Below are 17,991 nucleotides of genomic sequence, written 5' to 3' on the forward strand. Positions count from 1 at the left end.
AAGAGTAATATTAAGAGACCGATACTTTTAAGACAGAAGTCAGACAGTACATATCTTAGGTGTATACTAGGCTAATGGCCACTGGGGCCCTTAAAATCCTAGCCATGCAACCCAAATGTGACCCACACTTTTAATTTTATATTTGATTTATAGGAGGTGATTTACTGACTTCCGGTGTCCATCAGAGACATAGAAGCCAGACCGGGGGTGAATTTCTGATAACCCCATGCATTGGTCCAAGTTGGACTTAATTAGGGATAGGGAGGAACTCTGCTTCACATGGATGGAGAGCCTGTTCCAGAGAACAGGAATTCTCTGAGAAACGTATCTCTGTCTCCAAAATGTCCTGTTTATATTGCAGGAATTGGGTCTTATAATCTAGTAGTTCTGATGCTGTTTGCTTTGCAGATGTGCAAAAGATTCTGCCAGGTGGAGATCACCTCTCAGAAGTCTGTATGACACAGAGGAGAGAGAGAGGGCACTGATGCAATCAGCATAGGACACTGAGTTTATTCACTGTGTTCTTTTTGTAAAGAACCTTTGTGGATGTTCCATTTGCTGCATGTGTCTGCTCAGGTTCATACAGAAGGGGACATTATACTCTGTGATGAGCCTGATGAGGGCCGAGTACAGTGGTATGATGATCTTTCTGGACATAGTTGCCATGTCCTTGCTTACAAGTTGTGCAGCATTGAAGGATTTTGTTACTGCCTTGGACACATGTTGGCCGAAGGCTAGGTTACTATCTGCACGAGTTCCTAGATCCTTGATGGGTGAAGCGACTTTTAAGGGGTGTTTTGTTGGTGATGTAGTTACCCAGGGTGACAAACTTCCCAAAACGTACTATAATGCATTCCTTGGTATTGAGCTTTAAGCCATGGCTTTGGCACCAGGTGCTTGTATTAGACCTTTCTGATGGGTATTCTCGTCTTGAGGGATTCGGTGACTGCTCCCAGTTTGCAGTCATCTGCGAACTTGATTAGCCAGAGGCCTTTGGCATTGGCTTTGACATCTGTGAAGTAGATGCTAAAGAGGAATGGGCCTAGCACAGAGGTCTGGGGTACTCCACTGGTGACTGGCCTCTTTGTAGAAGTGGCCTCACTGATCCTAACTTCCTATGTCTTATTACTGAGCCAGGTAGCTATCCAGTGTGCTATAAAGGGGTTTATATCTAATTCTGATATTGCCTGAGTGGGGTATTGTCAGATGCCTTAGCCAGATCTAGGTAGGTAGTATGCACAGTTTTCCTCTCATCCATTGCCTTAGTGACCTTTTCAAAGAAGTCGACCATATTCAGTAAGAATGACCTTCCTTTGACAAAGCCAACTCAGGATAAGTTCAGTGTGTGGAGGTCTTCCTATGTCCTTGTTGATAATTTCTATGACAATTCTTTCCATGACTTTGCAAGTAAGACTGGTCAGACTAATGGGTCTGTATTTGCCAGAATCTGTCAAAGGTTCTTCATTATGAAGGGGGCTGACCATCACAGTCCCCCGTTCACGTGGCACAAAGCCTGTTTTTAAGATTGTAGTTAAATAATGGCTCCCAGGAGTCCTGATGAATGCGTCATATTTTAGACTGTTCAGGAGGTATCCTGGGATGTTATTGGGGCCCACTAAGGCCGTGTTTTTGGCTTTAGGGAGTGCAAGCCAGTACATGCTCCCTCGTTATAGTTGGAGGGATGATGTTTGACGGTATTATTGGGGGGGGATGAGAGGATGGTAAAGTTGGAATTGAATTTGTTTGCTAACAGGTTTGCCAAATCACCAGGCTCTGTGAATGTGACATCATTAACCCACCAGTTCAGCACACTACTGTGTGCTGTCCTTTGAGGTTTTTGATATAGCTGTAGAAGGTCTTATGGTTATTTTTCACTAGGAGGATATCTTAACCTCAGAGTTGGCTTTGCTTGATCTAACTAGTCCTCTTAGTTTCCTGTTTACTTTGATGAGAACATTTTTATCTTATGGGAATTACCTTTCCCGATTTTTGCCATATTTTTTTTCCTTTTGTTGTATATCTTGTTTAATTTGAGGTGCCACCAGGGAGGTCTGTTTCTGGGGCTAGTTCTGGACTTACTTCTAGTAGGTACAGCAGCCTGTATGCAGCCATTGACATGGTTGTATAGAGTTTCTGAGAGCAGTTCAGCATAGCTTGGTGTGTTGTCAGGGTTTGGAAGGGCATTGAATTTTGGCAAGCCATCACTTAAGTAATTTGCATTGGAATAGTTCCTGTTACAGGTTTTAATGGAATTGTACAGTTGATTTTGATTGAGACATCCAGGGAGGATGATACATGGGGGTGCAGCATTCTCCCGTATTTGTGAGCACAAGGTCCAGTATGTTAGAGCCTGTAGTGGGAGTATTCACTATTTCGTCAAGGGTGCTTGTATTTACGAAGTCCAGGAATCTCTATGCCTGTAGAACTGAGGCCGTGTAGGACTCCCAATCTATAGAGGGGTAATTTAAAGTCTTTCATTAGTAGGGTGTTAGGTTGGATGGTAAGTGTCTCCAGTAGGTCCAGGTATGTATTGTGAGCTTCTTGGGTCATGGAGGGTGACCTATAGCTGGCTAGGATATGGCACGGGATTTTGTCTATGGTGGTCTGCACGTGGAGTAACTCCAGCATGTCATCATGTTTGACCACCCTAGATGTATGCTTATTATTGATTTATATTGAGATGGGTCCCCTGCATTTGACCGACTGTACGTTTATTTGACAAACGCAGGGGTGTGATTTAATGGATGAATGGTAAATATTTAGATTGTGAGGAATGTCAGTACAGGTAAGTGGGCTTGGGGGGGGCGGGGTGAGAGCATATGTGGGTGTGTTTGTGAGTTAGGGTTAGGGTCGGGGATGAGTGAAGGATGGCTGTTGTGTGTTTGTGTATTTTAGGGTAAGGGTTAGGCTAGGGGATAGATGTAGTGTTCTTTGTGGGGTCTTCTGTAGTGGCAGTGTTCTAGGAAGGTTTAGATTTGCTCGACAGTGATCACTCGCCATCCCATTATACGTAATAAGATTAGTGGGTAAAAGGCTGTGGGTTTAGATGGTGGAAGAACACTATAATGTATGAATAGGGTGAATGAGGACTTTTTTCTTCTTAATTATTTAACAAAAAAATGTATTTGTGGTTTATAAAGGTACTTGACATTGAGAGGTGGATAAGTTGCACATAGTGTAGCAAATGGAGTCACCACCACTATGGAACTGAGTACCCATCATACAGAGATTTAATAAGCATGTCTGTTTGGCAGTGATGTAAACCACAATGGTTTGTATGGGGTCTTGTATTTGTAAAGTAATAGTGCTCGCGTTTAGATAGTCAGAGATCAAGTTGTGCTTTCTGATGTTAATTTTGTAGAGCACCATTCAGGGGCTGGACTTTGTGCAGTCACTTCCTTTCTCTGTCTTTATGGCACAGTTTTGGAAGATGGTCAGAATTCATTTAATTTAATTTTTTATCTCTGCAGCCATAGTTTTAGTAGCTGGGCAGACTGGAGAAAAATTAAGGGAGAGAGGGCAAAGCTTTTTTGTATGAAGGGGTGCACTTGTGTATTTTTTAATTTGTTTGTGAAAAAATCAGTAGAGAAGGGCATAACTTTTTGTATGTAGAGATGCACTTGTAAATATTTTTTTAATTATTACAGTATACAAGGTGAAGGAGTTTTTGTAGCAAGGGATGAATGTAGCAATGAGGAGACTTTATGAATCCCCTAACACTACCATATAAATTAATGCATGGACAGAATGATAGTCTTAAATCTGGACTTTTGTAACCATTTTATGAATTTAAAATGAGCCACACTTTTACTCATGTTAAAAAGATTTGGTAAAATGCATTTTCAAAATAATGATGTAAGAAAACTGAGCTAAAGTACTATTTATGTATTTTCTTATTAGAAGCTTATAAGTTGCATGTCACTCTCCTTTGAAGACTAATAATTCTGAAGTTAAGAATTTATGGTATAAATTTAGGCAGTCAAATTTTAGGTCTTGAAGTATTTACCTGCTTAATCTGTTCAGGAAATTTAAAAAAAACAGCAGAACTTGTTTTCATATTTTTTCTTATTTAATAATTTGGTTTTAATTTTTAGGCATGGTTGGGCAGAAGCACTAGAAGGCATCCGTGTACCACATGTGAAATACATTTGCCCTCATGCGTAAGTATTAACTTGGACAGCCCTTTTCAGCATTGTAGTAGGAAGCACTACTGTCGCTCAGTGGTCAGAATAATGATCAACATGTCTGTGTTATAACTTTATTTACTTTTGTGAATTAGGTTATTCCCATTATGCCTGTTGCCTGTCAGTGACGACCTAAAGTGGCATTTACACTTAAGAAGGTAGTCTGGTTAAGACACCAGGTAAATTCTGTTTTTTTTTTTCTGTTAAGTGCTGTGTGATGTTTAACATTATCTTGGGTTACCGCTAACCCAAGCACAAAGAATCTTTGTTTTAATATTTCATCAGAAGGAAGGTATTTTAAGAGTCTAAGCCCCCACTCCCCCCCCCCCACACACACACACACTCATGCTATGCTGCACAACAGTGAATCGAAGCACTTAGTGTGGGAATAGAATCCATAGCCTTCTTACCTTTGTTGCTTTTATTTCCAAAACATTATTTTGAAGTAATCAGAAAGTAGATCCTTTGGCTATGTTGCTTTCTAAGTAAAGAGAAACATTTCTGGAATATGTAAAAAAGAGCACTGCATTAAAGAAAATGTATACTTCATGTTTCATTTTAAATTGTTTTCATTACACAGTAATATTTTAAAGAAACAAAGAATATATGCCCATGAATAAGGATTTCTTCACCCAGCTTAGTTGTGTGTTTCTCTGTTGGATAAAATATTGTTCCTAGGTAATCCATCCCTCTGCTTATTTTTAATCCTTGTTTAGAATCACTTGACTGTTATCCTTGCTTAATTTGCATACATTTTTAAAATCTACAGTCTTTACAAGCTGCCTGCGTGCAGCCAGTGCTCTTTAGCAAAGATGTTCATCATTTATACTACTGCAGTAGCCTTTAGACTGAATGGGTTGTGTCCTGCCCAGGACACAACAATTAAACAGATTTCAAAAGCTCTGGCTGCTTCCCACATCTTCACTGTAACTTCTGACTGGGCAGACCTGTGAAGGGAAAATCAGCAGTCCGGAATAAAGCATCTTCAATACTTTCTTGCTGCTTCTTGAAGAAGCAGCTCAGAGGCTTCACAGGAGCAGTGCCTGGACTTCAATTTCAGTTCTGGCAGATTGAATCCCCAGTGAGAGAACCCTTCCACACAGAATTTAGCCCTTGTAGAAAAAAATGCTGTTTATTTTAATAGGGCATTTTAGTAGTAATATTCCTTTAAGAAACCTGGTATCTTTCTGATATCAGAAGTTTCCCATCAGGGACCGCTACTTTTAGCTTTGACTATTTTAGGGGGGTTTGTAAGAAAATTTACTGCTTTTGTAAACTTTAAGGATTTTACTTAAAGCTTACTGTCTACAAGTGTTTTATTTGGGGAAGAACGATTACAGTTTATGTTAACACTTGTGTTCACTGTGTGACAACTTCTTCCTTTTTTCCTGTCAAACAGATTTTAGTAAAAAGGCTTTTCTGACAGGAATTTAGTTTGCTGTTAATGCATTACTGTGTTTAGGGGACTGTGTGTGTGAGTGTTAGTATTCACAAGCAGCCCACTTACACTTATTTGACAATGTTATTCTGACTTAACTTTTTCCACTGAAGCTTACCGCATGTAAAGCATCCTCGGTCACAGCATGGGTACTTACTGCGCTGCTGCTAGTCCATCATCTGGTCTACCTTGAAAGAGGAAACAGCTTACCAAAGAACCGTCACCCACTCTGTAAACTCAATCAGTGCCTCAAGCCTTTCCATCTTCCACTGGTGCAGTCGTTTCAGCCAACATGAACCAGTGGTCATACATATCCTGTTAGGCTGTCCCAGGGGCTGTTCTGAACATGGGAGAACCATTTATTCTGGCTCAGGGATGCACTCCAGGGGTGCTTTTTGATGTAGCTGGAGAATTAGACTTGTTGATAGGGCAGAAGTATCACTTCCAGGTTGGTCATCAGCCATAACTGTAAAGAAATGAAAAAAAAAACAAAAGGCTAAATGTTGCTCATCTGAAGATATAGTGTCCGTTAGAAAAGATGATTTTTTTGCCTTAGCTAGGAAGTTGCTATAGGCTGTTAATTCTTGTGCTCAGAAATCCATACCTGAAGAAGAGGTCAGCAGAAACATTCCTGAGGAAGACATGTCAGAGGATTGTGAAATAGACAGGGGCAGGTGCTTCTTCTTCTGCAGATTCCCAAGCCCAGTTCTCTGATTTGGAAAAAGCTTGGTACTCACAACCTGCTGTGGTGGAATTTTCCTTATCTCAGCCTGAAGCAAAGATGAATTAAGTGTTTTTAAGGGAAAAAATGGATATTCCACCTAGACTGATATATTACAAGTAGATATGCCTCATTCCACTCCTACTCCTTCCTTAGTGCCAGCCTTGGGGGGATATATTTAATGCTGTCTGTAGTAATCATGATTCTCAATATTCAGTTCTCAAAAAAGGCAGATAGGCTTTATAAAGTTTCTCAATCTGTCTGCCGCTTGTTAGATGGAGAAACTTTATGTAGCCTAACAAGCATTTGTTTTTCCCACCTCAGGTCTGTTGCTGCAACCATACCCACATCTTTGCCAGCTGGGAACAGGCTGTTGGCATTCTCCAGTCCTTCCACTGTGAAGGACACTACAGTAGTCAGGAAATCCTTCTACGTGGCACACCTCATCACAAAAGGTTTCTCATCCAGGAGAAAAGAGGTCATTGTTCTCCTCTACTAGTCACTCATTAGACCCATTATAGAGTACAACGCCCCTTTTGATATGTACCTCACAAGACCTCTACAACAACTTGGAAAGGCCACCAAAGTACCTCACAAAGAGGATTACCGGCCTCAAACAGATGGGCCTACACAGACTGTCTCAAAAAAATCCAGCTTTACTCCATTGCATATTGCCTACTCAGAGGCGATCTCTGCCTAACATGCAAAGCTATGTCAAACCCAGAGCTGTTGGACATGCTCCACTTAGACATCCCAATCCCTCCGAGCTAAACGCTTTAGGGACCTAAACCTTGTCACCACAATAAACAGAACATGCTGGAGGGATAGATTCCTGTCCCAGAGACTTCCCATACTTTGGAACAAACTGCCTATTTATATCAAACAAAGCTCCTCATTAGCACTCTTCAAGAAAAATCTTTAAGATTGGATGGAAAATAGGAAATTTACCCCGGGATCACTTCTGTGGCTCTGCTCCACAGGGCACAGGAAAATAATTTTCTTGGGTTGTGAAAGCCAGGGTACCTTTTTGGCTAGGCTTATATAGGCCCTAGGGCCAGTAGCCTAGTACCTACCTATGAACTGAAGGAGGAAACTGATACAGAATAAGGTCCCAAGACTGGAAAAACTCCCTTATCAGTCTCAACAAAAGGTTGAGATTCCTCATCAAATCCTCTAAAGCTAGCTATGAAAACAGAATTGCAGCAGATAGTAAAGACAACCACAAAGCCTTCTATAGTTATGTAAAGAATCTCCACAGCAATACCCAGATTTGCTCTGAGCTACTGCACAATGGTACCTCCTATACCGAACCAACAGATATTGCCAATATACTGGCCGACAGATTCAGTGCCAATTTTACCCCTTCCTCCCCCAAAGGACCAATCACAATACCAGTAGATTGCCAGCACCCAGTACTACTGCTGCACAGGTTAAAACCGCACTGTCCATGGCCAAAAATACAGCTTCTATGGGACCTGACAATATCTCCGGCTGTGTTCTGCATGAACTACAGAGTGAACTGGCACCTCACCTGTTTGCCCTATTCAATCTAAGCCTCACCTCAGACTTTGTCCCTACCAAATGGTGCACTGCTACAGTCATCCCTCTCCACAGGGGAGGAGTGACTACAGACCCCGGGAATTATCGCCCCATTAGCCTGACGAGTCTGATATGCAAAGCTATGAAATGCATCATCATGGACCTAATAAACAAGGATAAAGGGAATCTCTAAACTCTGCATCCCACACAGTTTGGTTTTGTGAAGGGTAGCTCATGCCTGCTCAACTTGGTTGACTTCTATGAGTCAATCACCAGAGCTGTGGATGAAGGCAAGGTGGTTCATACAGCCTACCTTGATCTGGCCAAGGTCTTTGATACCATTCCCCACTCAAGAATCATAGAAAAACTCACTAAGCTAGGCATCAACCCCTATATCTCTAGGTGAGTTGCAAACTGGCTCACAGAACCCACAGTATGAAAGTAGCAGACTCCAAGTCAGACTGTCAACCATTCACGAGTGGAGTCCCACACGGTTCGGTCCTCTCCTGTTTGGTATCTACTTCTCTGAAGTCCAGGCCAACACGAAGGGACTCTAGCTGTCACATTTCGCAGAGGATTGCAAGTTGGGAGCTATTATTAACTCCCCAAGTGATATTGACATCCTACAGAAAGACCTCAATGAGACCAACGACTGGTGCCAGAACCATGGCCTTAAGCTCAATGGCAAAAAATGTCGTTATCCCCTTGGAAAAAACCCGGTTCCCTTGAATTACCACATCAATGGTAATCCACTAAACACAGAAGGGTTTATAAAAGATGTAGGAACACAGGTTGACAGCAACCTCTCTTTTGACCACCACATTGCCACTGTAGTCAGAAAGTCCTTCTATGTGGCACATGTCACTACTAGGGGATGTTCTTTGTGTTGCACTGTTGCAGTCTTCACATTTGGATTATCTACCTGCAGGTAGCCCTCAGCCGGTCTGAATACCAGAGTCTTCGGATTTCTGCATCGGATGCTGTCGCTTCTTCCATGACATCAGGTCATCAGGGGTATAAAACATGCAGCCGACGCCATTACATCAGTCTTTCTTGCCATGCGGTGCCCAAAGCAGAAGCAGTTTGCAAGTGCCAGTCGGCCGACTCCTGAAATTTTCGTTTTCGAGTGTCAGACCTGAAGTCTTCAAAAAGGTAAGTACCCCGTTAGGGATCCTTTTTTCTTGCTCTAACCGATGTCAGAAAAAATTAACAATTGTCTTGCCTGTGGAAAGCAAATCCCTCATAAAGGTTTTCATTCTTACTGCGTCACCTGTTTAGGCCCAGACCACGACGTCTCTTGCTGTCGGTTTTGTGCCTTGTTCAACGCCCGAACTATTCATCGTCTGTCTATTTTTGTAGCTAAATACTTTCGTTTTCAATCTCCATACTCCAAAATGGCTTTGTTAAGCCATCCGACTACCGATCTTCCGAAAAAATGTAAGGATAAAGACAGAGACAGACCGCATAAGTCCAAAACTGCCGACAGTGCCTCCAATAAGCTAGTCGCCAGTCCGCCGGTACTCAGTGTGATGCTTTCGCAGCCCCTGATACCCACTACTACAGATTTGCAGGCCTCTACTGAGACCCATTCAGAGTCCGGTATGCTGCGAGATGTTTCTTCGACTATGGAACCTGTGGTTGTCCCTACCTTGGATGAGTCCGGAGCTGCTGTGCAGTCACCAGCTTCTGAGGGTGTATTCAGGCCTACCAATTTTCATGTTAAACTGACGACTTTGTTTCAAGCTAAGAATACCAACTTCCTCAGGCCTAAAGCTTGCACTAAGCCTAGAACACCAACGACCAAAGTGCATTCTCAGGCCCATATGCCTCAAAAACAAATGATTAGAATGGCTGAAGTCCTTATTACCTTAATTAGGGGAAGCCAGCCTTCCCCCTCTAAGAGACCTAGAACTGATTTTCTTTCTGATTCTTCTGATCAGGAACCTGATATTTCTGTTCCTTCGGACTACCAGGATTTACCCTTATCTACTTATGAGGATTCTGATGCAGAGGATTCCATTCCCTCTGATTCCCCTCCAGAAGATTTTTCTTTTGATGAAACCTTGCATGCCCTTAGGGAGCATTTCCGCTGTGAAAGCCAGGACTATTCTCAGTCCAAAAAGAGACTTGGGGAATTTTTAAACCTGCCTCAATACAGGCCTCTTGCTAACCGTCCTGTTCTGGAAATTGTAGATGATGTTTTCTTGGAATCCAGCCTTACCCCAGACACTTTGCCTCCAGCTCCCAGGAAACCTGACGGATACTACAGAGTACCTGACTCTCACAAATTCCTTTTCAAGAATCCTACTGCGAATCCAGAGACCATTTCCCAAGGACCAAAAGGCATTAAGGCTACTACTGCCAAAAGTCCTAGCCCTTCTGATAGGGATTCTAGAGTTTTAGACAGATTGGGTAAGAAGGTATATATGTCTGCTACTTTGGCCATTAGGGCTTTAAATTGCCAGTTTCATATGTTAAATCCAGTTTCATATGTTAAATTATCAGCAGCATATTATGGGATTAATTAAACGGAAATTTATGTTGATTCCTGACTGTGCTGAACACAACGATTTACAAGACTTAATGCATTCTGCTGAATAAGTAGGTAAACATACTTTGCAGTGTGGTTTTGATGCTTTAGAAGCATCTTGCAGGGCTGCTGTCACTGGGTCTGTACTTAGAAGGCATACTTGGCTTAAGGAACAAAACTTGCCAGATCATGTTAAAGCTAAATTACTCGATGCACCTGTACATCAAGAGCGCCTTTTTGGCAACAAAGCAGAAGTCCTCAAAAAGATGGAGGAAAAAGCTAAATCTATGCAAATTGTTAAAGATTTCTTACAAGTACAGCCACCTAGATTCAGTAGACATTGGCCTTCAAAGAACTGGTCCTTTCCAGTCCCTTCCAGGCTTCTCAGTCCAAACTCAGGAGCAGCAGACCACCAAGACTTCAGTATCTGGCTATGCACAGATCAAAGCAGTGGGGGCCCCCCACTTGCAAAGCAGGGAGTAGTAAGCCACCCCCCTATGGAAAAATGGCACAATGACTTATCCTCAACTCTGAGAAAACACCAAATAGACCAGCAAAGCAGCACGGAGTTCCAATATATTTATTTTAGTACTTAAACAGACTAGTTTCGGCAAACAGCCTTCTTCAGTGTAAGACAGTCAACTCTACCAAGCCTTGCTCAACTATTTGCTCCATTAGGAGGAAAGCTTGCCCTGCATGCAGAAAACTGGGAACTCATTACCCAAGACAAATGGGTTTTAAATGTAGTCTCCCTAGGATACAGATTCCACTTCCACTCACTCCCAACCCCAAGTGGATGGCCAGACCTCCCCCCAAACCAGTGGGGTGAGGCCCAAAAACAAGTGCTCCCTCTCCTCAATATCAGGGCTGTTCAACCTGTCCCAGCAGAACAAAGGGGACAAGGTTTTTATTCAAGACTGTTCCTGGTTCTCAGAAAAGAAAACTCCTGGCGTCTTATCCTGGACCTTTCTATTCTCAACACCTTTCTGGTGGTTCCAAAATTCAAAATGCTAACTCTTCAGCAGCTTCTCCCTATGCTAGCCAACGATACCTGGTTGGCAACACTAGACTTAAAAGAAGCTTACATGCACATCCCAATAAGGGAATCCTGCAGAAAATACCTATGCTTCAGGGCAGGCTCCATGCACTATCAGTTCTCTGCACTTCCCTTTGGCTTATCTACTGCGCCCAGGGTATTAACAAAATGCCTAGCTCCCGCCATTGCATTTTGCAGGTAGAGAAATATTCAATTTACCCATACTTGGACAATTGCCTGATTCAGGTAGAGAATCAGGACTTGCTATTACAGCACCTGGCATTTGTAAAGAGACTTCTGACTTCACTGGGGTACACCATCAATGAGAAGAAATCACACCTATTATCCTGCCAACAGATTGTATTCCTGGGAGCAAGCTTGAACACAACTTCCCAGATGGCATTCTTCACTCCAGAGAAACAAGTTCATCTGGCAACCTACTTCAAACTACTGGCCACAAAAACCCAGCTATATGCAAGGAAAATCCTGCAAGCCCTGGGGTTCATGGCCTCTTGCATTCTGTTAATTCCATATGCAAGACTGCATATGAGGAAACTTCAATAGTATCTAGAAAGTCTATGGTGTCAACATTCTCAGGACCTGGAAACAATGATTCCTATCATTCCTTGTCTAAGGGCAGAGTTCCTTTGGTGAGCAGAGGCCTGCTACCACAACAGGGGACTCCCTTTCACTCTATTCCCTGCTGCCCAACCTTAACAACAGACGCATCAGACTATGCATGGGGGGCTCACATGGCAGGGCAGTGCATTCAGGGCAAATGGAACCCAAAACAGATGCACCTGCATATCAATCAGAAAGAAATGTTAGCTGTACAGAATGCTCTGACAGCCTTCAAAGACCTTATTCTTCCAGGACAACTATTGGTAAAGACAGACAATGCCACAGTTATGTGGTACATAAAAAGCAGGAGGGAACCCATTCCTACCCACTCTGCAGACTAGCCATGGCTCTGTGGAACACAGCTTTGAGCTACCAAATGAACCTACAAGCTCAATTCCTGCCAGGCAAACTAAATTCACTGGAAGACAACTTCAGCAGAAATCTCATGGACCCACACAAATGGAAACTGGAACCCAAAATATTCAAGTTCTTAAGGAACAAATGGGGGACACCAGAGGTAGACCTGTTGGCCTTCCCCTCAGAACTACCAATTGAACAAATTCTGCACCAGGACTCCCCACAGTCAAGTTTGGAAAGTGGATGCCCTCTCCTTTACCTGGGAAAGCCTCTCAGTTTATGCCTTTCCCACTCTGCCTCTCCTCTCGAAGGTTCTACTAAAGATCAAACAAGACAAGCCAAGGACAATACTGATTACACCAGACTGGCCACACCAGCAATGGTACACCCTTTTGCGCAGTCTGACAGTGCTACAACCTGCCTCAGACCTCGTCCCTGCTGTCCCAGCAGACGGGCCAGATTCTGCACCCTCAGCTTCAAACCCTGAACATTGCAGCCTGGCTAATTCCCTGAGCTCACCTCCAGCAGCCGTCAGTAAGCAGGTGCTGGATGTCTTTCTTGAGGCAAGGAGGCATAGTACTAGAAAATCCTAATCAGAAAAGTGGAAAAGATACTGTTCCTGGAGCCAGGCTCAGGGGATGGGCACAACAGTACTCTGCTTACCTCATATTGTAGATTATTTAACAGAAATGCTCCACAAGGGCCTGTCTTTCTCTTCAATTAAAATTCATGCCTCTGCCATATCAGCACATTATAGTACTGGCCACCCCTCTTCTCTCATTCCCTGCTAAAACAATTCCTTAGAAGGGCCAAAAATTTAAGACCCCCCAGGAGGGCTCCCACTCCAACCTGGGACCTTAACTTTGTTTTGGAAAAACTCCCTCTTCCCCCCTGTAAACCAGCTGCTACAGCAGAGTTGAAATTCCTTTCTTGGAAAACAGCTTTACTTCTAGTCATCACTTCAGCAAGAATAGTGTCTGAACTGCAGGCCCTCATGGCAGTGGAAACCTTCATTATCTTCCATGCTGGCAGGGTTTCCCTCAGGACTAATCCATCCTTTATGCCCAAGGTGGTGTCTAGTGTGGCTCTAAATCAGTCCATTCATTTGCCTACTTTTTTCCCTAATCCTCAGAATAAAGGGGAAAGGATACTGCATTCTCTGGACGTACACAGACAGCTTAGATTCTATTTGGACAGGACTAAGCCTCTCAGAAAATCTGACCAGCTGCTAGTTAGCTTTGCTGCAGGGGCAGAGAGGAAGGTCATTTCAAAGCAAACCATTTCCAAATGGATAGCACATCGCATCCATTTCTGCTACAAACACCATGGAAAACCTACTGCACAGGGGATAAGAACACATTCCACCAGGGCTGCATCTACCTCCACTGCATTTCTCAGAGGAGTCCCTACCAGGGACATCCTGGAAGCTGCAACCTGGAGCTCTGTACATACTTTCACCAAGCATTACCACCTGCCTATTTTTTCTAAATCCAGAGCTGGATTTGCCACAGCAGTCTTACAGGGCCTTATTGCTAGCCCTAATGTTCTTTAACTTCCTCAACCCTTCCTTAGCTTTGGGAATCAACCCAAATGTGATGACTGCAACAGTGAAACACAAAGAACATAGTACAGTTGTGTACACTTACCATAAATGTAGATGTTCGAGTGTATTCACTGTTGCAGTCCTGGTTACCCTCCCTCGAGCCCCCTGATTTCTCTTGACTTTTACCTTTCCTCCTTGTTTGGCATATATTGTATCATGTGTATTTGCTTTTTGCTGGGGGTGTTCCATAGCATATAATTGCTTCATATTGTGGGGGCATCTGACATCTGGGGCAAGAAAAAGTGATGTAATGGCGTCGGCTGCATGTTTTATACCCTTGACGTCATGGAAGAAGCGACAGCATCAGATGCAGAAATCCAAAGACTCTGGTATTCAGGCCGGCTGAGGGCTACCTGCAGGCAGATAACCCAAGTGTGATGACTGCAACAGTGAATACACTCGAACATCTACATTTATGGTAAGTGTACACAACTGTACATTTTGCATCCAGGAAGAAAGAGGTCATTGTCTCCCTCTACTTTGCCCTCATTAGGCCAATCACCAAGTACAATGCTCCATTTGGCATGTACCTCACTAGACACCTGCAACAACTGGAGAGGTCGCAAAAGTACCTCACAAAGTGGAACCTAGGCCTTTGTCCTATATGGACACACTCAAAAAACTCCCAGCTATTCTCTGTCTCATATCGCCTACTTAAAGGCGATCTCTGCTTGACTTACAAAGCCATGTCTGACCCAGATCTGTTAGAAGTGCTACATCTAAAGAAATCTCAATCCATTTGCACCACACACTCCAGAGACCTCAACCTCATTACCACAGTCAACAAAACATGCTGGAGGAACAGGTTCATAACCCGGAGACTGCCCATGTTATGGAATAGACTTCCCATACATGTCAAGCAGAGCACCTCACTGGCCCTCTTCAAGAGAAATCTTGATGAATGGATGGGAAACAGAAAATTCACCCCAGGGATCACTCCAGTGACTCTACTTGACAGAGGCAGTAGGAACTAAGGTCTGGTGACACGATGCCAGAGTAATCCTATGGACTAGGCTTGTAAAGGCTCCAGGCCATTAGCCTAGTACACACCTATGAACAAAGGAATGATATTGGATAGATTTTATAAGAGAAGCTTTTCCTCTTTGGATTATAGAATTCTTAACTGTCAGACTCACATGTGGAAGTTTATTTTTTGTATAGCCAGTTTAAGAGACTTATCTACTACACTTCCCCCTGAATGTAGCCCCATTCTGGATTCCATTGTTTCTAACATTTTTGAAGAATAAAAATATGCTTTAAGGAGAGTGTGTTTAGTGCCACTGCTACAGTATTGAAGAAATATGCCAGTAATCGCAAGTTTAATTCAGCTTTCAGTAAGGTTTTATTTGGTCCATCTGCTACTCAGGTCCTCAAAAAATTTAATGAGAGAAGAAAATTAATACAGTGAGTTTCCTAGATTTTGCAGACCATTCTCTTTACAAATCTCCCAGATTTCCTTTCCCATCTAAGAAACAAAACAATTCCTGCCCTCTGAAGCTAGACCGGGAACCAGAAAGAGTTGGCAGGAGGGGAACAACAAGAAACAAAGATATTTTCCTAAAAAGGGACACTCTGTAACTACTATAGAATGACTAGACTAGCGTTTTTCATCCAGCCCAATCCTGCCTGCAGCATCTCCCAAAATCTGTCTGAGAAACTGGTTCTGTATATCATCCCTTCAGCAAAAGATTGTTTCAGACTAAAAGTGGTTCAGGAGAAATACAGTTGGTACTGGATATAAATACCTTAGAGAAGTTTCTCCCTACCCTCCAAACCAGAGTTTTTTCTTCAGGTTATTCAGAGCTTACCATAAGAACCATAGAATTGGTGCCAGGGGTGTAGCTAGGCATACTCCAGTGTACTTATTTGAGTACATTTTTTATGGACATCTCTCAGAAACGTTATGGATTAAAGAACAGAATGTTTAGAACTGGATAAATTATGTCCAATGTTTAGAGCTACACCAAACATGCTTATGTGATAGGAATATAACTTTAAAATAGTCTTTTTATAGTTGTAAGTGATAAACATCAAAGGTAATGGATCCCTTTTTGAAGTTTATCAGGGCAACATTTTGTGTGTTGAGTACATTTTTTGAAAGATAGATGGGTAGTGGGGACAGCAACATTAGGTTTGAGTACAAAATGCATATTTTTGGCTACATCCCTGATTGGTGCCTTTAAATCAAAGAGGCAAAGGCTTCTAGTGCAGAATGTTTCTGTAACAAAGGAACTGGTATTCAAAAAAACGTATCTAGAGCTTTCCTTTCTAATTTTGTATGTGAAAGTTCCAAAATTCAAGGTGTTGACCCTTCAGAATTTGTTACCTGTCATTCCCCAGTGAAATTTGTGATAATGTTAGGTCTAAAATATGCATACTATCACATTCCCAAAGCCAGAGGCTTCAGTAATTTTTTTTTTCAGATTTTGTATGTCTGGGTCACAATATCAGTTATCTGCATTACCTTTTGGGTTATGTATAGCTCCAGGCATATTTACAAAATGTCTAGCTGTAGTCTAGCTCTATTCATAGAAGAAAACTGTTAGGGAGTCTTTTTGTATCTACCCGGCTCCATCAACACCTCTGTTGTGGGCAAATATATTTCCTTGGGCCTTTCATCCTCTGCTCTTGATCCCTCTGGTGCATCTCCTAGGGAAGCCACTAAGAACCAGGAGATTTTCATATCCTCGGCACTATAGAGTTGCCCTCACCAAGCAAGGGTGAGCCACTCTTGTCAGAAAGTCATCTGATTCCTGGGCTAATGCTCCTGTCATAGGTTGGTTCTTTTCCAGGAAGACTCCCAGGTATAAAAAGCAGAAACTTAAATGTTTCTTCATATCATTCTTTAACTGTAACCAAAATAAATCCACAAGTATCCAAGCTGCGAAACAATTCCAGTAATAAAGATGACGAAGCCAGTCAGAAGGCTCAAACACAGTTTTAATCTAAAAGTCGTGAAAGTAACAAATCCACTTGGTTAAGCGCTTTCGTCTACATTGAGACATCCTCAGAACCAAGACAAATAGTGAAGTAAAAGCTTTTAAATACAATACAAAGACACACCCATTTAAAACCTTCAATGGAACCAATCAACCAATTTAACATAGCAAACGGAAATAAAGCAACAGTAACTAGATGTTGCAGCCATAGTACTGAATATAATAGATGCTTCATATACTTTAAAATGTAAGTGAACGTTTTTTTCAACTCACTTGAGACTGAAATGTGTTCATTTAACCATGTTGGGATTGTTGCTTCTAACCTAATCTGCCACGACATTTCCCTGTGCAATAAAATATTCTCCCAGTCTCCTGAAAATGGTGTTGTAATTTGTTCAAGTATCAAAAAAACAAACTTATTGAAGTTTTGACAACACGCAGCATGCCTTGCCGGTGCACTTCTATTGTCCCCTTTCTTATGCTATATACATGATGATATATTCGTTGTTTCAAACTATTCTTAGTCTTGCCTATATAAAATGCGCTGCATGTGCAACAAGTAGCAAGATAAATAATTTTTTCTGCTCTACAATTTAAACAGTTTACTGTGTCCCAGTGGTTAATAATGTTCAAAACTACATTGTCCTTTTTCACATTAATATAGGAACAATATGCGCATTGGTGACATTTTCTAGCTATAGGTACACCCCTACTCATACAACTTCTTTCCAACATCATCTTAACATTCTGCCTGTTTTTGTATGTGAAAAATGGTGGTGATTTAAATAAATGACAGATGTTGCTATCAACTTGCAACAACATCCAGTTTCTATTGATGATCTTTTCAATAGCTTTAATATCAGTTGTATAATGCAACACCATATTTGTATTCGGTGTTAATACCCTAGTCATTTTGTTTTCCATTGTGTTAACCGTGCTTGTTGCCCCATGTTTTATAATTGGTGAATATTTGTCCTGTCTCCCAACCCAAACTTCACCTATAATTTTCTCCAATAAATCTAT

General features: G+C 42.1%; 1 protein-coding gene across 1 annotated transcript in view; it reads left to right on the forward strand.

Annotated features, from left to right (window-relative positions):
• LYPLA1 (lysophospholipase 1) overlaps window positions 1–17,991 on the forward strand; it is a 501,567-nt gene that overhangs the window by 90,322 nt on the left and 393,254 nt on the right. Inside the window, exon 3 of the mRNA XM_044065511.1 lies at window positions 4,095–4,160. Within this exon, the coding sequence (XP_043921446.1) occupies window positions 4,095–4,160 (66 nt within the window). The remainder of the gene's footprint in view (window positions 1–4,094; window positions 4,161–17,991) is intronic.

Source organism: Protopterus annectens, chromosome 3.part0, assembly GCF_019279795.1.
Source record: "Protopterus annectens isolate FY-2018-M chromosome 3.part0, PAN1.0, whole genome shotgun sequence".
Taxonomy (NCBI): Eukaryota; Metazoa; Chordata; order Ceratodontiformes; family Protopteridae; genus Protopterus; species Protopterus annectens.